Source organism: Euleptes europaea, chromosome 1, assembly GCF_029931775.1.
Source record: "Euleptes europaea isolate rEulEur1 chromosome 1, rEulEur1.hap1, whole genome shotgun sequence".
Taxonomy (NCBI): Eukaryota; Metazoa; Chordata; class Lepidosauria; order Squamata; family Sphaerodactylidae; genus Euleptes; species Euleptes europaea.
Window position 1 is genome coordinate 142146195 of NC_079312.1, and position 22192 is coordinate 142168386.

At 41.6% G+C, this 22192-nt stretch overlaps 1 protein-coding gene across 1 annotated transcript in view; it reads right to left on the reverse strand.

The window, feature by feature from the left end:
• ARSG (arylsulfatase G) overlaps positions 1-22192 on the reverse strand; it is a 63478-nt gene that overhangs the window by 30875 nt on the left and 10411 nt on the right. Inside the window, exons 4-5 of the mRNA XM_056848777.1 lie at positions 19357-19468; positions 15332-15469 (exon numbers count right to left, since the gene is read on the reverse strand). Coding sequence (XP_056704755.1) covers positions 15332-15469; positions 19357-19468 — 250 coding nt within the window. The remainder of the gene's footprint in view (positions 1-15331; positions 15470-19356; positions 19469-22192) is intronic.

Consider the following 22192-nt stretch of genomic DNA (forward strand, 5'->3'; position numbering starts at 1 on the left):
CAGTTCAAAGGGCTCGGTTAGTTCTCCTTGGTTGCCACAGCGAACCTGAGCTGTGAGGTCAGTATGAAATTGCTGAATAAGCCATAGTAACCTCCTATCCATAGTAGAATGTGATAGTTTCAACCATAGCCTCTCCCTCGGGATGGTATCAAAAGCTCCCTTAAGATCCATAAAACCCGCATAAAGGGTGCCATTTCTGGGGGAGGAATATTTCTCTGCTAGATGGGAGAGCACTAAACAGTGGTCCGTGACAGACCAACCCCTTCGAAAGCCAATCTGTTCCCAGCCAAGGATGTCATTACTCTCAACCCAGTCCAACAGCCTCTTTAATAAGTAGGAGGAATACAATTTGCCTAAGCAAGACAAAAGGCTGATTGTCAGTGGCAAGATTTGTTTCAGTCCTTATATCCCTCCAACACTAGATATATGCTGCTCAAGATCAATTGATCAAAGAGCTTCTAAGGGATAAAAGGAAAAAGGAAAGGATAGAATAACTTAACATGTGTAATGTGTTAGCATTAAAATTGTACTATTTGGCATATTGGTGGAATTTAAAAATATAAGTATCTTTGTTTTCTATCAGAAAAATTGCAAGTGCCCCCTTCCAGTGGAGTTTGGCGAGCCAGAGGGAGTGCCTTTGAAGCGCTCCCGTTCTTCCACACACACACACACCGCTGGGACCCTAAGCATCAGGGCTAGGCAAGAACCCCTTCGGGGGATTCCCCCCTTCTTTGGAGAGCCAGATGTACCGGAGAAGAATATAAACTAAAATGTTATGCGGATGATGTGGTGCTAACTTCGGAGAATCCAGCAGAATCAATATAGCATCTCATGGATGAAATAAATATGGTTGACTGTTGGGATACAAAATAAACAAAAACAAAATGAAGATTATTTTAGAAAATGTGGATAACTATGAAAAACAAAATATCCAGTTGTTGACAGGATGCAAGATTTCAGAAGAGCCAGTTAGATATTTGGGGATTTATCTCACCAGGAAAAACCACACTTTGTTCAAGGATAATTACCAGAAGACATGGTCGTGATACAGAAAGATTTGGAGAGATGGACAAAATTAAATTTGTCATGGATGGGGAGAATTGCAGTAATAAATTTGAATTTATTACCAAGATTAACATTCCTTTTTCAAATGCTCCCAATCCAAATAGAAGTTAAGACGCTGACGGGCTGGCAAAGACAAATCAATAAATTCGTGTGGGCTGGGAAAAAACCAAGAATTAACTTTAAAATTATGCAAGACGAGAAGAAGAGAGGCGGATTAGCATTGCCAAACATCAAACTATATCATCAAGCGGCGGGATTATCTTGGATTGCAGACTGGATAAGGAACCCAGAGCAAAAAAGTTTGAAGATTGAAAAAGGTTTGTGGAATAGCGGATTTCGCTATTATCTTCGGAAGGCAAAGAACTCAGAGATTTTTGGAGAGAAACATATCATCAAGGAAGGATTGATGAAAATTTGGGTCAGGAATAAAAGCAGATTAAGTCCCTTACCTCCACGGATAATGTCTCCAACTGATACTTATTTAAGCAAGGAAGAGAAAAAAGATACAGACTTTATAACATATCAAGTCATGCTGAATGACCAAGGAGAAATTAAATCTTGGAAAGAGATAAAGAAGACTAGGAAAATAGGTTGGCTGACGTACAACCAGATGATTATGAAAATACGACAAGATTGCTATCAACAGGGGAACATAAAGAAGAATACTGAGTTTTAAAATCTAATTAGCAAAGAAACTGATCATATTTTGAGAAAAATATACAAATTATTACTTAAATATGAAACATAGCAAGTCAAGTCATGCATGGTAAAATGGATGGAAAACTTTAAAAAGGAGATTACAATGCAACAATGGGAAAGACTTTGGACTAAGTCAAATGTACTGCTAGTAATAACCTATGTGAGAACTGGTACAAACAATTTTTTAGATGGTACATTACGCCAGTGGACATTAAAAAGATGAATGAATCATATGATTGCCGTTGTGGGAAATGTAAAGACAAAGATGGAACTTATTTTCATATGTGGTGCTCATGCAAAAAGGTCAACAAGTTTTGGATACAAATCCATCAAGAAATGCAGAAAATACTCAAAATTAAATTTCCCTTGAGTTCAGAAATTATGCTGTTAGGGACTGACCCAGAGAATCTGGAAAGAAACCATAAAGAACTATTTGGCTACTTGACAACTGTGGCCAGACTAGTAATGGCAGCATCTTGGAAACAAGAGGACATTCCAGACTTAGAAAAGTGGCAACAGAAAATGGAAGAATTTGCGGTGATGGCCAGATTATCCAGCATGATGAAAGAAAAGCCAATGGAAGAATCACGGAAGAAATGGGAATGCTATTTTGAATATGTTAAATGGAAAGAGTAGATTAAAAATTGATAAACAGAGATAACATAGATAACGCTTAGATTGTGTAGTTTTTGAATTTATTAAGCAAATTGTATAACACTGAAATAATTTACAAGATGTATAAAATGTAAGGTGAAATTTACTCCCCAAAGGAGTATAATCTGTGTGACTGTAAGTGTATGTACTTTTTTATTTTCTTCTTTCGTTTATTAAAATACTAATTTTTTAAAAAAAATTGCAAGTATGCCCAATATTTGAGATAGAGTTGCAGACGGCTGCGTCCTCTGCTATCACAGCACACGGATCTTTAATTTTTGCCATCTGAGAGGGAGGGGGGGGAAACTTGAAAAAGAAAACAGTACATTTTCTTTTGTTTACTACAGAATTTATTTGGACAGAAACTCTCTCATAAAGACACAGTAAATAGACCAGCCAGCATGTTTGGATATTATGCTAAACTTTATAACACTGAAAATACTTAGAGCCTATTCCTGAGGATTGGGCTGAAAGTGTAGTGGTGGTGGCGTTAAGTGCCCTCTTATCACAGAATAAGAGGCACTTACGCTGGCAGCGGGGGCAGTTCCGTTGGCGTCTGGGCGCCGCGGAGCTGCAAGATGCTCTTCCAAGGCCATAGCCTTTCCAGGACCTAAATTCCGGAAAAGAAATGTGGCTCTGGTGTGTGTGTGTGGGGGGGGGGCGTTACCAGGGTCGGGGGTGACTGTAGACATCTTCCTAAGCCCCCCCCAGACTGGGAACACCCCCTCCAGCAACAGCGTTGCTGCGCCAGGTTTTTCTTGGCACAGCATCACTCTTTTCAATGGGGCTTCTGCCCCCTTTTTTTGTTTTAAAGCCTTTTTTTAGCCTTGTGTGGGGGGAATCTGTTGTGCCCCCCCCCTTCTAGTTCGTTGTGCATGGCCCTCTCTGCCTGCTTCACTTACCAAAAGGCAGCCCAGAGAGATCTGGCTGGAAAAGAACCTTTCATACAGAGAAGCATTCTTACACAGTCATTCTTAAACAGCATTCAAGCCATATGAGCAGGAAACCATTCAGTTTTAATGAACTTACAAAAAGAATATGAAGCAAAGGAGAAAACAATATTTAACTGAATATATATGACAGTACTTAACAAACGTAAACATGTTGACAGACAACAGATACAGAGGCCCCTGGGTCACTTCCAGAGAGAGAGAGACAGAGATGGCAACCATTCAAAGGGTCTGTGGTCTCTCAGTGGAAGGACAAAGACTGGGCATCTGGATCAGCCTTATATGGGCTAAACCGTGAGGAGAGGGTCTCAAATGACCCCTCCCTGTCACATGAAAATGAATTTCCACAAATCATGACTAAAATTGTTTAGGAATATCTTGTTCCATAATAATTCTTCCAGTGTCTGGGTTTGTCCATCAATGTTCCAAAACAATCTCCTCCTAGAGTGGGCAGACAATTTGCCGCCTGCTTGAACGGCCTTGATCTGGAGCACTCAATGTGCTTTGGGTGACTAGCTCCTGTGCCCTTTAGGGTCAAGAGCCTAATTGGAGCTGATGTCAGCTAAAGGTCTTGTGTGACTATAGGTGATAATATTAAGGTATGCATGTGGTCATTTTTAAATGACCAAACTCATTTAATATAAATTAATAATATATTTAATATGAACTAATGTTCAATATAGAAAATTCTCACGACACCTTGCAGCAGCTGGGAAACCTCTTTTGAGGCGCTGCAGGGGCGCCTTGACCACGCCGCCCCTGGCCACCGCAAGACTCAGGAATGGGCTGTAAACTCTTTACTCATATATTATCATTAAACACATTATAGCTTATTAATTGCTGCCAAAATTATTTACATTAAACAACAAAAATGTTGTGTATGTCTACAATATAAGAGGGTTTTTTCCAGTGCACCTCAGAAGTTCCCAATTTTTCCATTGGAAGTCACCAGACGATGTGTTTTTTTTTTCCACTCAAAAAGGAAAAATATTTCATGGAAGTTTTTTTCAGTACTCTAATATTCCCCTCATACTTACATGCCATACATTTTGAATGTGAAAACCCTTGCCCTAAGCATTTTACTCATTCTAAAAGAGAGAAAAAATCATGGGAGGTTTTTTTTGCAATGCTCCCCAAAACTTTGTTTTTTTCCAATGGAAAAACTGGAAAAAAGTTCACGGAGAAACCCTCCCCTAATTTTTTTTCAATTTTTTTCTGGGCGTTCATATCTCTAATCAATTCACATCTTGCATACTTAAAGAACAAAATCACTTTTAATTGGAACTATGAATGGTTGCTGTATGACCATCCATAACAGAGTTATAGCCAACTTGCTGAATGAAGGTTGTTGGCCATTTTGATTTCCACTACTCCATCCTGCAGCTCTTGTGGGCCTGGCAACTTGTGAACTGGGGATCATAAAGAGAAAACATATCCCAATACTGTACTTCAAATTTCCCACAAAACCTAAATGTTTTACCACTTGCTCCACCTAGCCATAGGCTAGGGTTGTCAATCTCCAGGTACTAGCTGGAGATCTCCTGCTATTACAACTGATCTCCAGCCGATAGAGAAAATGGCCACTTTGGCAATTAGACCTCTGTGGCATTGAAGTCCCTCCCCTCCCCAAACACCACCCTCCTCAGGCTCCGCCCCAAACACCTCAAGGTATTTCCCAACCCGGAGCTGGCAACCCTACCTTAGGCACTGACTGTACCCTGTATATCTATGAGCTGCTTCACCTGTTTTTTTCCTATATTTTTATTTCTCTGTTTTATCCCATTAGATTTCAGCTCTCATAACAAGAAGAGAACACTAACAGCCTTTCCAGATGATTGAAGTAAAAATGCAGTTTTTTAATCTTAATGTTTAGAGCAAAGGGGGCCCCAGAGCCTTGTAATGGGCAAGCAGTATTTTAAATATATTTTAGCTTAAAATGATGGTTTTTTTATGCAACATCTGCTAATTAACAGCTAGTTTCCATATCATTTAGTTGGAAAGTAGAAAAGAACCCATATGCAATAATGTCACCACCAACTAGCAGCAAAAGTCTGGGCTAGCAAATGCATAAAAGGAGCCTGGAATTGTTAAAAATTCGGAGGGTTAGTCGAGACCTTCTGGGCGGTGGTGGTAACGTATGAAAATATATTTGATATAAGTTATGATCTGTATATTTTGTGCAAATTTCTGAAATAGTCTGTTATGTGACTCTGCCTAAAAATTATGCTATTTTATGTCTATGCTTTGAACCCTGTCTTTAATATCTTGGAATAAGCAATAAAAAGAATTTCCAAGATTCAAAAATGTTGCCTCCTTACCTTAAAGACTATTTCTGCCAAGGAACCATACTTGTCAATCAGGTATACATCCTATAGATTTAGTCATCAATAACGGTATGAGAGCCCATTTCAGTCTCCTTGGGAGTTTGAGCCTCGCAAACCACCTGTGAAAGAGTCATGACTCATACGTTAACAACGATGCCTGGAAGGTAACAGAGTGGCCGTCCACCCACTAACAGTATTATACTCTGAAAAATGTTCTCCATCTTGCCCTGCAATGTCAAACATATTCACCTTCAGCGCCCACCAAACTAGTTTATGCCAGACTCCATAAATGGTGGGAAGAAAGGGAAAGAGGCATGTTTACCGTATTTTCCGGCGTACAAGACGACTGGGCGTATAAGACGACCCCCCATTTTTACAGTTAAAATTTAGAGATTGGGATTGTCCCGAGTCCGCGGCCTAGGGTCGGCCCTCAGGACTGCACCCCAACCCCGCAGCCGCCCCCAGACCTCCTGGAGTGGCCCAACCCGAGTCCGCGGCCTGGGGCCAGCCCTCGGGACTGCGCCCCAACCCCGCGGCCACCACCGGTCCTCCTGGGGCGGCTCAACCCCCGGGGACATGGACAGAGCGGAGGCGGCTCCCCAGGGAGATTCTCCAGTCCGGCTCGGAATTCAGCATCCAGCGTATAAGACGACACCCGGCGTATAAGACGACCCCCGACTTTTGAGAAGATTTTCCTGGGTTAAAAAGTAGTCTTATACGCCAGAAAATACAGTAATTCTTGTACAAATGGAGAATTACCAGCAGGAATGGTCTGATTGTATTTTCAATACGTTAACAGAAGTTAAAATGGAGTAAGAAAACAAATGTACCCTGGAACCAGTCAGGGTTGGATATACAAGATTAAATGTTTTCAAGTAACAGGAAAGTACATTTAAGTTCTCAGAGCAGCTAAATAATCAAAGAGACTTTCCAGGAAGATTGTTAGTGGTTTTCAAAGAAAGATTGGATATGCAGTCTCTCAAGAATGCTGAAGTTATGGTGCAAAAGATTAGAATAAAAACTGCACTACTCAGCTGACACAGAAAACAAGATTGGATCCATGAGATTGACAACCACATCCTGTTTCCATAGGTCAGCCCCATACATTCTGCAGGAAAGTGGAATAATTAGCAGCCATGAGTCCCATGAGATCTTTTAAAAATTCTAGAGTATAAAGACCAAATATGCATGGAGATGACTTACAAATTTTGCTCAGTATTGGGAGGGTCTGATTATAATGATTCTAAGGTCTGATTTAGGGTTTTCTTCTGCTTCCAGCACAAGGTATGACCTGAAGAGTCACTTTAATGAGTAACAGACATTGAAGCTGTTAATGGACAGACCTCAAAGAAGCCTCTATCATATGCAACCCAAAAGAAGCAAGAAAAGTCTCCACTACATAATATATGACTGAATTCTAAAAACACAGAGGGGTTCCTCACATTAAAAGGAAAGAAGACGTGAGAATAAGTCAAACAAAGGAATAATTTTGTAAATCTGAATGGTTCTAGTGTTCCCACAGAGCTGAAAGCCAGCGAAGCATGCTGTCAAGAAGGTCCAAGTTATCAAAACAGGGCTAAGTGGGATTTGAACGTCATTCAGGCACTATTTTTAAATCATCAGAGAACACATCCTGTTTTCTTGTTTACATCTATATTTATCTCCTAAAAAAAAAGGCCTGCTCTTCCTCAGGGCCCTCAAAAGGAAACGGGTGGGATGACAATTGGGAAAGAACAGGATCATTTTGTGTGCGTGTTTACATCTTTTTGTGTACATGTGCATGGACCTTAAACAAATAAATGCAAAACTGCCTGTTTCCAAGATGACAAACACAAATACATCTTTCCAGCCACCAGCCATTCTATCAAGACTTCTAACACTTACTTCAATTCTCTTTCATGGAGTGACCAATTTGGATCAGGACTGCCATGTGAAGGGAGACAGGGCTTCAGCTTCCCAACCACACCATTTTCTTGACCTGAAACAGTCCCAGGGTGCTATCTGTCCTGTTGGGGAAACCTACATCTATCCCATTTTTTCCTATGGGACCAATAACACTCCCAGGGTCATTTCAGGTTAGGAAAATGGGAAGGGTGAGGGCTGAATCCCCGTCTCCTTGTGCACAGCAGTCCCAATCTGGATCAGGCACCACATGCATGGGAATTGAGAAAAAATCCACAACTCATGTCTGCCTGAAAGACAGAGTGGTGACTTCAGACAAAGCCTACGTAGACTGTAAAGAGGGAATCAGCCCTCAGTTTGCACAAGGACAACCGCTCATCTATAGCAATAAAAACCCTGTGGAATACTTCATGGTTGAAACAACTCTGAAGGCTCCTGGTTACCTTCCTCAAGCCCCAAAGATGTTGGGACACCAGCACTGAGGATGAAATCACAGGTGCATAGTGAAGTACAGAAAAATTAAAATATGAACATAAATCAATCTTCCCATATGACTACTAGATGACTCAGAAACTTAGTACCAAACTCATTTTAGAACTATGTTTCTGTTTTCCATATGTGAACACCAGCCAGGGAGAGGGGCTGAAAAGCGCTTCAAGTTTGCACATGTGAATTGACCTCAAGACTCAAAACCAGTTTGTTTGCACCTGGGTTATTTCCCCATTCACATATAAAGTAAGGGCGATGATCTGATTTTTAGAACAAAAGGCGGAGCAGGACGAAGAATGCCAAACCCCTCCCCTACTCCCTGCAGGACTCCTACTGATGTTAGGTTCCATCTACACATTACAAAGTACTTGTGTTTTGGAACAATTATGGAGTCACTATCAGCTTTACTGTGAAATTTATGTGTAGACATATAAGCACCGTGATTTTTACAATGGTCCATATCAAGATGTTAAAACAGCAGGGGGAGGGGGCAGTCACTTCTCCCTGAATGTGGTGGTCACAAACAGAACAGAGCTGGTATGATTCTGGGAAGCACAAAACGGTCCATTGCACAAAATCCTCATATTGGTCCCCAACAAACACAAGGACTTTGCAACGGAAAGATGGAGCCTTACTTTCCTCTCAGCCAGAGTTCTGATACAGAAAATAAGCCCAAATGAGGAACAGTTGCTGTAATTCTCTGCAATCATATTACATATAGGCTGACAATCACAAGTAGGGGGAAAATTGATTTTCATACAAAGAACCTAGTAAAAACAGTCTGTCTCTCTCCCCCCTCAACATTCCTAATTTTTCCAACAAGACAGTTACATTTTGTCTGCTATAGCAGTGCGCCTTTCTACACATGACACGCAAAGCTGTTGGTGTCTGCTTGAGAAAGGCACACTGTAAGCGCTGTAAAATAAATAAACTGTGTTAAGGTTGGCTCACAGTACAAATGTACAAACAGCAGGCAGCTAGAACACACATCTGATTTCTCATTCATATGTGGTTCAGGCAGTACAACAGAGATTCAAATGCCACTGCTCAGTGTAAAGGACAAGATGCTTCCCTGATCACCCATTTAGTGCTGAACAGCAGATTAAAAGACAACTAGCCAAGCTCATTAGCTCTTCATTATTTAACCATTTTGAGCTGGAAAAGTGACCCGTGCTCACTTAAAACAAGCACGAGTGAACATTTTCATTTGATTCACTCATTCATTCATTCATTCATTCATTCATGAACCTTTAATGGCATATAAATTGTTACAATTGATACGAACAATGGTCATAAATCTTAAAACCGATAAGATAAAATCATAGCCAGTAACATCAGATATCAGAGGTTATACGTTTTTGGACATTTAGCACTTCTACTAAAAAAATGGCGACATCCACAGTAACCTCTGGAGCTGAATCATTCATTAGAAATTGACATTTAACTTTATTAGACAGGTAAAACTTGGGATGTAACCAGTTTTTTAACCATTTTCTACGAGGTGTTTCGTATAGAGGGCAATCACATATGTTCAATTGTATCCAAGGAATTTGAATTACAGGGGCAAGTCCGTTCGTGAATTGGGATTTGATGGAACCTTCCATACAGTATCCTAGATGGGAAGGCATTGACCCTGGCAAGAGAGAAAGCTCTACGGAGAGTAGGTATATCCAAATTATAAAAATAATGGGGAATACTGTCTGTTTTTTGGTTCTTGTAGGTTATCCGGGCTGTGTAACCGTGGTCTTGGAATTTTCTTTCCTGACGTTTCGCCAGCAACTGTGGCAGGCATCTTCAGAGTAGTAACACTGAAGGACAGTGTCTCTCAGTGTCAAGTGTATAGGAAGAGTAATATATAGTCAGAAAGGGGTTGGGTTTGAGCTGAGTACTGTCCTGCAAAAGTAATGTGCTAATCATTGTCCTGTAAGTATCAAGATAATGTGCTGATGAGGGTATGGTATGTTAATATGGAACCATTGTATCCTGAAGTGATCTGTTAATGTGTGTAATCCAAAGCTAATCTGCATGGCTATTGTTGACTGTTACTACTCTGAAGATGCCTGCCACAGTTGCTGGCGAAACATCAGGAAAGAAAATACCAAGACCACGGTTACACAGCCCGGATAACCTACAAGAACCAATGAACTCTGACCGTGAAAGCCTTCAACAATACTGTCTGTTTTATTCAAAAGGCACAACATTGCTGAGGAGCAGACAAAAGGTTGAGTAGGATGCAACTATTGTAACTCTATATCTATCATTTGATTCACACCACGCTAACAAAGGAAAGAGGCCAGGCCCAGTTTGGCTTCATCTTTTTTTCTGGGCTTGACTAAAGTCCCCTTGAAAAACTATCCAGTCTGTTTTTCCATGAGTGACTCTGGGTTGGCTGGGAAACATTGAAATGATTCCATCATGAGAGTGGGAGTCAATCATGGAGAGCTTTCCTGTGAAATCTGTTCATACTATAAATGAATAAATATTCCCCCACCACCATCATGGTGCCGATTACACAGCCAGGTCCAGGACAATTGATTGCACCATGTAGTGTGATCATTTAATGTGACCTTAGGCACATGAAAGCTGTTATGTTGGGGTAGAAACATAGAGGTGGAAGGGACCTCAAGGGTCATCTTGATGATGAAAGGGTCCCCCTAATACTGAAGCCTATCACTACTATTCTGATGGAATCATTTTGACACAACTATTGGACAGAAGCTGAACAACAAGAGTTTGTTACATTGTTCAAACAGATTTTTGTTGTATTTTTTGTACCTATTAGAAGACTACAGTTTCTACCATCCACCCCCCCCCCGAATGAAAGCCAAGTTAGCATCTACTGAAGGAAACCAGATGATGAGCAGAAAACTGCTCATAAGCATTAAACGTATGCACAAAAATACACAAGACTGGATGCTCAGTGTAGCTATGTTGAATGCACATAAAGCTGCCTTATACTGAATCAAACCATTGGTCCATCAAGGTCAGTACTATCTACTCAGACTGGCAGCAGCCAGGGTCTCCAGGCTGAGGTCTTTCACATTACCTCCTGTGTGTGTGTTAAGTTCCGTCAAGTCGCTTCCGACTCATGGCGACCCTATGAATGAAAGTCCTCCAAAATGTCCTATCTTTGACAGCCTTGCTCAGATCTTGCAAACTGAAGGCTGTGGCTTTCTTTATTGAGTCATCTCTTGTTGGGTCTTCCTCTTTTCCTGATTACCTCCTACTTGATCCTTTTAATTGGAGATGCCAGGAATTAAACTTGGCTTCTGCATTCCAAGCAAATGCTCCACCACTGAGCCAGTCCCTCCTCAGAAGCTGTTCCCATTACAGTGAACACACGTACAACCAACCTGCACATGTGTGCATCTGTTTGTAAAAAGGAGCCAACACACATTCACTTTACGAATGAAACCAAGGATCAGCACCTGGATAAATGTGGGGTTTGTATCACACATTCAGCTGTACATGTGTTGATTGTAGCATGAACATTACAAAAAGTACATACAAAAAACAATCAAGTCTACACTGTATGCAGATTGTATATGCATTCAATGTAAATTGTGAACAGGGCTTCTGTCATTGTCAAATGTCTGGAATTCCAGGGGGATATGCAAGAATCAGAGGATGCAATCTTAGAGCATTTTCACACACATTCTTTTGACACTATGCATAGCTTATTTGTGGGAGAGCAGTAATCGGGATTTAGCCCATTCATTTACCATGCAAGGAGAGCAAAGCTTCTCCTACATTGGCAGGATGTAGCCATAACAGAATTCATGTCAGTGCCATTCAGCCATGAATCCTGGTTGCTTTTCATCCAAACCAGAAAGAAACTACACAGGGAGCTTTCAAGGAGGGGGGTCCCAATTAAGTTTAATTAATAACTCCAGAACAGGGCATTCAGAACAACTACTGTCACCTTTGCACTTTTGGTGTTCTCTGCCCCAAATGTTCATTCTCCTTAAATGGGTATGAACATCATCATCACGAGGTGAGCATCAACAACTTATCTAGTTGAAAACCGACATGGGGCTAATGAACTTAGTGTTCATTCAGAGTCTTACAACACAGCAGGATCAAGGAAATTAAAAATTATTACATTATCAAACTATATTCACACAGTAACATGCCTGCTGAATCAGTTCCTAGAATAACTTTGCTGACTTGAACAAAATATTAACTTGATTAATCAGGCTCTGATATTCAATAAGACCCCAGCGTGATATAATGGTTAAGTACGGTGAACACTCATCTGGAGAACCAGGTTCGATTCCCTACTCCTCCACATGCCCTGGAAACTGAAGGAAGAGACTGATAAGTCCAGGTGGGCATTCAGAAGTTATCTTTTACAGGACAGGCTCAGGTGAGAAAATGACAGAACTTGTTGATTCCCATGGCTCTCACATAAAATCTTTCCAGTGTGTAATCAAGAATTTATAGGCCACCCTGGAAGATGATATTTTCCTCTCACAGGCCTTGAGTATAAGGCCTTTATTTTTTTCTTTAATAAACTGGTGACCCTTCCTCCTGTGGGGGAAGAAGCTACTCACCACAACAGACAGCAATACAAACTCAAGAACTATCCCTTCCAACAAATCTTTGTCCCCGTATCTGTTTTGCAACACTACTACAGGACAGAACAACACGAGTCATACTATCAAGGATTCATTCACCAGTACATTTGCTAAAGTGACACGTATCATCACCTACCAACAATGCCCTTTGCCATCGAATATAGACCAAGAAGGTCAACTTCTATGTAAGAGAATAAATGGATACAAATCAAACATCAAAAACATTAACTCAGAAACAAGTGAGGGAGCATTTCACTATCCTAGGGCACTGTGTAAAACTGTTAAAGTCTTCATACTTTAACAAATAGATTTCAGAGTCTCTAAGGAGAAGCTGCTGAGTTGGCATTGATCAGCAAATATGACATTTGGACTCAATAAAACTGAGCATGTCTAGTTCACAGCAGACAGTAATTGTATTTTTTTTCAGACTTTATTTCTGCCATTAATCTTGTTATGCCAATTTATTTTTAATGGGAGCTACTCAGGAGTGGGTCTACTCAATGGTTCTTGTACTCAGTTGCTTAGATCTTTATTTGTGAATATGTGAATTCAATATGATACAACTACTGTTGTATCTCGTATTGCTGGACTTTTGGGCTTCACATTGTTAAAAATGCTTTTTTCTTATGTGTGTTCAGTTTGTGTGTATGTACATGCTAGACATGCTCCACCATCCATGAGTTTGGCTTGCATCCTGCTTGCCAGTTGCAAAGAGGGAGCCAATAGTTCTGTGAGTTGTTTGGATGCATCTGAATTAATTTGGATGTATTTGTTTGCATGATTACACTGCTTTCCTGTTTGGTTGTGGTACTTCTTTTGCAGCAGCTACTCCCTCCCACCTCCGTCACCTTGCTGCTACATCCAATTTTAAAATGCACAGTTAAAAGAAAAAAATCAGTTTTGGGTTTTTGAACTGAGACTTACTATTAACACCTTTGGTGTGTCTGCCCATGAACTCAGCCAATCCTGAAATAATTTCTTGTGATCACTTCTCAAATAGTTGTCACGGGGAGGGACTGAAGAAGGGTATAATGTCATATACTCCACCCTCCAAAGCAGCCATTTCCTCCATGGCAACTAGGGTTGCTAGTCTCCAGGTGGGGGCTGGAGATCACCGGAATTACAGCTGCTCTCCAGATGACAGAAATCAGTTTCCTTGGGGAAAATTGCTGCTTTGGAGGGTGGACTCCATGACATTATACCCAACTGAGGTTGCTTCCCTCCCCAAACCTCACCCTCCAAAGGCTCCACCCCTAAATCTCCAGAAATTTCCCTAACTGGAGCTGGCAACCTTAGGGAACTATCTCTAAAGTTGGGGGATCTGTTGTGATTCCGGGAGATCTCCAGGCCCCATCTGCAGGATGGAGAGAACGAAGCAGAAAAAGGGGAGAGACTACAGGAGTTTTCAGGAAAAAGAAAGCGGAAATAGTGTGAGAGGGGAAAATGAGATGCCCCCCACAAGTGCTTGTGAGTTCCCATTTGTATATATATAAATAAAATTGACTTTCTAAAATAGATAAACACTCATGATGTGCTTTAAATTAGTTGAAGAAGTGGACAGCCAATCTGAAAACTGGGAAAGAACAAGATAGGCAACCTGCCATCAGGATCATTGATTACTACACCAACAGAATGTGTTGTGAAGGCACAAGGAAGCCACGTCCCACAGTAGAAAAAATGTGGTGAGTTCTGTTTAAAGTTATGTCTGTATAGGTTTTTGATACAGGCATCACAAGCAGGGTTCCAGCACCACAATCTCTGGCCAGCTAGCTCCCATTAGAGAGTACAAATGTACATCACCTTTGTGGGGTGGGGCCTTGTCGGCGCCGGGTTCCCGGCCCGTTGGCCCCACACCTGGTCAGCTCAAGAGAGCTTCCTTGGCCTCAGACCAGTCCGACGGGGAGTCTGAGCTGTCCTCCCTGTCGGTAGCAGCCAGTTTGCCGTCTGTTCCTCCAGCACATGTGGCTACCACTGCTCTCCTCCTTGGCCTCAGCTCAGCTTCGCCTTTTATCCCCACCCAGCCTTCCCTGTTCCGCCCCCAATTACCAAGCTCCTCCCCACGGCCCTTTCTCCACACCTATATAAGGCCGTTGGGTCGTTCTGTCCTCCCTTTCCCCCCCCTACTGCCTGCTGGTCACCGATGCCTGAGCTGCTCCTGCCTCCACCAGTCTGGGCGGCGCGGCCAAGCTGGTGGCCCGACGGGCGGCCCCGTCGTTCCAGAGCACCTGCCCAGCTCCGCCCGGCTTCCCAAGGCAGGACTTGGGACGTGAATTGGCGCTGCTCGGGGCGGGCCCCGGAGCCACGCTCCACCGACTCGGACGCCGGACTCTTCCCCTGCTGTTTCCCCGCCAGCTCCGGCTTCCGTGGCCGGTGGCCACGCCGAGGTAAGTGCCGGTGAGGCAGGGATACCTGGGTCGGCTGGAGAGCTGGGCCTTGACCCAGGACAACCAAGTTTCAACAAGTTTCAAATATCATTTACAAATTTTGCCTGTCCTGTCATGGCTCAGAAAAACCCATGAGCAACTAAGCCAGGTGTCCATATGTTCTGCTGCAGCACAAAGCCTGGAGTGGCTGGATACCATCACACACATTGTAAAATGATACTACTGCCTTTCCCACAGAGGGGTCAAAATTCTTTGTCAACACGCATTAATTTCAGAGGTGTCCTTACCTTGCATAGTTGATAAACTGAATTGCTCTCTCTGCATACTTTGTAGCCAGGCTAGTTAGGTTCACAGGCTGCTGGATGATAGTAAGGTTTTCAAAAAGCGGAAGTGCCACTTCATGGTAACATTCTCTCAGGTGGTTGCTGGACAAAAACATCAAACATGTTTCAAAAAAAGTTATGAATCTGAAGCTGGAGACAAAAACCAGAATTTTACTTCAAGTAGGATTTTAGGGAAGGGGTTATAGTTTACAGGTAGAGCATCTACTTTGCATGCAGGCAGTTCTAGGTTCAATCCACAACATCTCCAGTCAAAAGACAATGTGAAAGGCCTCCTCCCGTCCTCCCTCCCCTCTCCTTCCGCCAATCATTTTCTTTTCTTTGTTTTTTTTTCTAATCTGCATTTGGTGTATTGAAGGTACATTGAAACATTGAACTAATTGATTTGTGTGGGGTCCCGATTTAACTTTTTCCTAACATCTCATTTTCCTAACATCTCATTTCCTTTAACTAGGCTTTGTAACTAGGCTGACTACCCGTGAGGGGGCAGGGGAAAGATAGGTCCCCGCTTGTGTAAACTGAAAACAAATGCACCCACGCAGCTTCCCGCTCTGCTCCCTCACCCCCAATGTCTCTGCTTCTCTACCCCTTAAAGTGGTAGCAAGAATCGCCAAGAAGGGCATCATGCGTGTGAGGCAGGGAGGGAGGGGGCCAGCAGGAGAGAGAGAGAGCAGTCGGAGGAGGCTGCAGGAACCCTTTAATTGGCAGCATAAGCTACCAGCAGCACCATGTCTCAAGTTGTGAGTTGGTGGCATTTCCCCACAACGGCAACCAGTTCAATATTCTCTGAAATGGTTCCCATGCCACACAATCACATGGACAGGATTTCCTTCTCCCTCCCTTTCCCCCTGCTCTTCATTTTTAAAATTTGTTTAATTTTAACTAGCGAAGGAATGCTGGAGCGTTGTAATAACCCCAACAGGATGGCGGCTCTGTGATTGTGGAGTGGGGGAAGGATTGTGGCTGCATGGTCACTGTGGTTAGAGTCTTTCTTCATGCTGTGCAAATGAAGTGATTCTCAAAATGGTGTACATAAAAGTAGTGAAGTGGGGGGAAGTAACCCAGAGACACAGCAGCCAATCAAAGCGCACCATCGCACCAATGCTAGAGCGCATGCGCAAAAACAAAAAAGGGGAAGGGAAGAGAGGGAGCGTCTTGGGCATTCGCGATGTCACAAATGACATGACACTCCCCTGTGGAACGTTCTTGGGAAGAAGGTATAAAATGGAAAAAGTGGTGAAATGCGGGCAGAAATTTTGAACCCTCACACATTGACGATGAGGATAATATTCTATAATAACTGAATCGTGCAAAAATGGCCTATAATTGATATGTGTAAGGAACAGATATTTATAAAAGATAGTTATAAAATAATTCACAGTATGGAAAGGATGAGTAAAGGATGACTATCTTGCTCTGATGGTTCAGCATAGATAAAACAAAGCATATTTTTACACATCATCTAACTCACTCATGAAATTCATGACCACGCAACCTCTAGCTGACATGGCTTTAAAAAGGGAATTGGACAAATGCAAGAAAGAGAGGTCTGCCTTTTACATAGCTCTGATTGCCTACTACGAAGAGGGATAGCTATCTCCATTATGCTGCAATTATTAATTTCCAAAGGGATTCAGTAAAACAATTCAGGGGATAAAGCAAGGAAATGAACTACCATCCCTCCCATGGCAGTTGCTATTTAGGAAAAAAAAACCTCTTGGGAATTCCAAACATGGAACTTGCAGTGTCTTCCCTAGTCTGACCCTTACAAAAATAACTTCATGCACTTCTTAGAACATATGCAGTGCTCTAAATTGGAAGCAAGTAAGCCAGAGCCAATGAACAGTGCATTCCTAACAGTTACACCCTTCTAAATCTATTCTAGGCCATTTCTGCACAAATAATTTATGACAGATTATCCTCGAGGTTGATCTGCAAGGTTTTGCAGTGCATTCAAATTTTTTGTCTGTGTGTCGCCTCTTTCGCCGTTGTATTCTGTTTTCCCGAGAATGTTTTACCCTGTCTGCACTTTCCTAAAAAAAGACTCAATGATTTTTTTCTCCTGGGAAGCATGGCATCATTTGTCCAAGAGCAGGAAAGTCTGGCAAGTAGAGACTGCTCCAGAGCTGCTGGCTAGTTGCTCCAGCTGTGCATGAAATTAGGAAGCCACACTCTGAAGCACCTCCTTTTTAACCGCCCAGCAGAAAACACTCCAGCCTAACCCGCCTTCCCCTCCATCCTTGCCATCCAAAAAGACATTGACTACTTACCGTGGGGGCTCCTTCTGCTCTGAGGTGCATGGGCATCTGGAAAGCTGTGGGTGTTGGCCTTTGCTCTCTTGGGGAGGCAGGACTAAATCTAATTTCCCGTCTCCTGAGAGGGAAACGCCCCTGACTCTCAGTTTTCACTTTCGTCAAGCTAATGGAGAACAGGAACTTGCGGGAAAGAACATTAACAATAACAGTGACAGCAAACAGTAATAACATATAACAGACAACAAGGGACAACAGGCCTTCTATCTATAAGATGCTTGGCTTGATTGAGATAACTGTGGTTTTTTTTAAGTCCACGTCCCTTGTCAAACTATTCTAAGCCTCCTATTTATCTAAGTATTGTAAGTCTTGAATCTTTTTATTTATATATATATATATATATATATATATATATATATATATATATATAAATATACATACCCTTTTGGGCGGGCCAGATGCCCATGCACCTCAGAGCAGAAGGAGCCCTCACAGTAAGTAGTCAAGGCTCCATTCTCGCTCTGAGGGCTGGGCATCTAGAAAGCTGTGGGACTTCTAAGAGCTGTACTTCGGGTGGGATTAATCAGCGTTCAAGACGTGCTGCAATACTCTCCTTCCGAAGGCAGCCTCCACCGAAGAGTAAACATCTATCTTGTAGTGTTTTACGAAAGTAGATGTTGAGGCCCAAGTAGCTGCTCTACAGATGTCTTAAACCGAAGCCTGTTTATCAAAGGCAGCTGAAGTGGCAGAACTACGTACTGAATGTGCTGTGATACCTGTTGGAACAGGGGCTTGCTGGCCTTGTAAGCTTGCATAACGCATTGCCAAATGGTGTAGCTTAGAGCAGCTCTTGACATCCTCTTGCCTTTGTTAGGATTAGTCAGAAATATGAATAAGTAGTCAGACTTTCTAATCTCCTGAATTCTAGCGATATAGATCCGAAGGTCCTTCTGACATCTAGAGTATGCCACTCCTTTTCTTTCTGACATGAAGGTCGGATGCAGAAGGATGGTAAATGAAGCTCTTGTTGCCACTGGTAGAATTTACCTTAGGCAGAAAGGTAGGATCTGGCCTCAGGATGACTTTATCCTTGTGGAAGACGCATAAGCCTTCTCGGATTGAAAGAGCTCCCAGCTCTGAGACTCTTCTTTCCGAGGTCCTGCCTCCCCGAGAGAGCAAAGGTCAACGCCCACAGCTTTCCAGATGCCCAGCCCTCAGAGCGAGAACAGAGATTAAACAATTGCAAAACGTTTCAACACCAAATGGAGGGAAAACAGTGCCAACATGAAAAAAATAAAAGATTGCATGGAACGTTGCAAACCATTCGTGCGGAAATGGCCAAAGTCTAATTCGGATTGCACTGGTAGTGTAGTAATTGAAAGACTAAGATCTGGGAGACCCAAGCTGAAATTCCTCCACTGCCATGAAGTTTTCAGAGTGGCCTTAGGCAACTAACTCACTCTCAGGATAACAAGGTTGCTGAGAGGACAAAATGGGGAAGGAGAATTATGTATGCTGTCCTGAGCTCTTTGGAAGAAGGGTGGGATAAAACGTGCACTAAATAGCGAATTAGTTAGGTGGTAGAGACAAGGCCACCCAGATCATTCAGCTCACCATCTGCTGGACTAAACAGAAGGATTTAAGTAATAGATGGACAAACATCTCACTGAGCAACACTGACGACAAGGATGCCATTGCTCAACACTAGGAAAGCCATACCTGGTGGTGGTAGGGTGCTGGGGGCAAGCTGGGCAGGGAGGCAAGTTATAGCCAGGTGTGTCAGTGCAGCCCATATCATGGCTGTAGGGTATCCCAAAGTAATAATCAAATCCTAGGATTAAAACCACAGTATTAGGACATTTAAGGCCCCCTACTGTTAATAGAAAACATATCCGGCTGTCTTAAAACACTTTTGCTGCAGACTGAATTTGTAAAAACAACACCAATTCATGAAGTGATACTAGTAAGTGGAACAGCTACGTCTTGGCAACTGGATGCCTGCAAGCACATTTTTGAACTCCTGAGCTCCGTGAAAGATTAAAAGAGCCTCTGACAGGGATCCAATTATAGATTTGTTTTACTAATAGTACAATCCTATGCAGGATTACTCCAGTCTAAGTCCACTAAGTCCACATAGGATTGTACAGTAAATCCCTCATGAGTGGTAGAAGTCCAGGTAAATCATATTATTGTCTATACCTTCTGGTACTGCTCAGTTCCATTCTCTACAGAAGAGCCCAAAACTGGATTTTTAGAAACCTCTACTAGATCTATAAGATGGCACTGGATGGTATAAGCCAAGGGTCCCCAATGTGGTGTACGTGGGCCCCAAGGTGCCCACCAAGACCTTTTCTGGTGCCCACCAAGTGTTTTCAGAAGTGGAGTCAGGTAGGTCTTTTATATGTCATATGTGGGCTAAACACCTCTGACATCAGCAGTGGGCAGAAACGGGAATGCTGAACTAATCCTAAATTCTCACCACACCCATATCTGGTTTACAAGTAGGCCTGTGTTGTTCTTGTTACTGAAGAAGTAATTTGCTACAGCAAGCACAGAAATGAAAATTGTAACATTGGATGCGGCCCATAAAGGGTTTTTTTTCATCCATCTTGGTAAAAATCCAACAAATGAGTAATCAACTTTAGTGTTGTTATTGCTGTTTGCTCTAAAATAGTGCCAATTACATTTTGTATTTCATTTATAGTCACAACAACCTAGCAAACTATGTCATTACTATTCCCATACTGCAGATATGGAATTGAAGTTAAGAATATGCGACCTGACCAAAGTCACTCCATGAATGAATGGATTTTGAGTGTAAAGATTACTATGTCCACACTCTAACTAAAACTGGATCTTCTTTTATGTTTACACAATTCATCATGATGCTAGAATCATCACAGCCCATGACATGAAGCTCGAAAAGAAAAGAAAGGAAAGGAAAGGAATTGGTCATGGTTACAAACCCTAGTTCAACAGAGAATGTGGTTAGCCTTCACTGCAGATAACATCAGTGTTGTTGTTTTTTAATGAAATTTTTATTTTATTTTTCCAAATAATCATTATACATTCCATTGCGCATTTAAAAAAGTATAGTTCTTTGACTTCCCCTCCCCCCTCCTCTGATCTTTTAGTTAACATTTTTTCCCTCTTTGTATTGTTTTTCTAATTCAATTATAACAAAGCCATCCATGCCCAATACATCCTTTCGGAATTAGATCAAAATACATTTGTTAATATCACATTTAAGTTCATCTCTACAATAATTAATCCATGCCTCCCAATCTTTTGCAAATTCATTATCATCCTTTTGATTTACCGACGCCGTAAATTTTGCCATTTCTACTAATTCCATCATTTTTTCAATCCACTCCGATTTGTTTGGTATATCTGTCATTTTCCATCTCCTAGCATATACCATTCTGGCAGCAATAGTAGCATACATCAAAAAAGGTCTCTGGTTCACTATAGTATCAGGTATTATACTCAATAGCATCATTTCTGTTGTTTTAGGGATATTTTGTTGTAATATCAACCTTAATTCATTATAAATCATGTCCCAGTAATTCTTAGCCTTCTCACATAGCCACCAAACATGATGAAAAGAACCCACTTCTTTTTGACATTTCCAACAGTTCGGTGACATATTACCATACATTTTGGCTAATTTCTTTGGTGTTAAATACCACCTATACATCATTTTATAAATGTTCTCTCTCATAGATTGTGAATATATATATTCCATATCCTTTAACCAAAGTCTTTCCCACTTATGCATATGTATATCATGACCCAAAGTTTGTGCCCACGTTATCATTGTTGGTTTAACCAAGTCTTGTTCAGTATATAGAGTCAATAACATCTTGTATATCTTGGATATTAAATGTTCATTGTTATCTAACAACATTCGTTGAAAAAGTGATTTATCTTTTGTAAAACCCAACCTCATATCTTGAATAAACACAGATTGTAATTGATGGTATTGGAGCCAGGTAATCTGTTCATTGATTTCACTATATTCCATTAAGGCACATTTATTATCCTTCCATACCAATAAGTCTTGATAAGTAAGAAATTGTGCTGGTCTCAGTGGTTTCAATGTCAGCATCTCTTGTGTAGAGATCCATAGTGGTGTTGTAGGTTCCAAAAGATGTTTATATTTTAGCCAAGTTTTTATTAATGAAGATTTAATAACATGATGCTGAAAGATCTTGTGTATTTTTAATTTGTCATACCATAGATAACCATGCCATCCATATCTATTGTTAAATCCTTCTAGGTCCAACAATCTATTATTTTTCAATTGTATCCAATCTTTTAGACAAACTAATACTGTTGCTTCCGCGTATAATTTGAAATTTGGTAAGGCAAATCCTCCTCTTTCTTTGGTATCAACCAGGTATTTGTAGGCAATTCTAGGTTTTTTCCCTTGCCATATAAAGTTAAGCAAGTCTTTTCTCCAAACATCGAAGTATTTGGCATGCTCCACTATTGGCAAATTCTGAAAAAAGTAGTCTTGGCAAAATATTCATTTGTGTTACTGATATACGGCCCA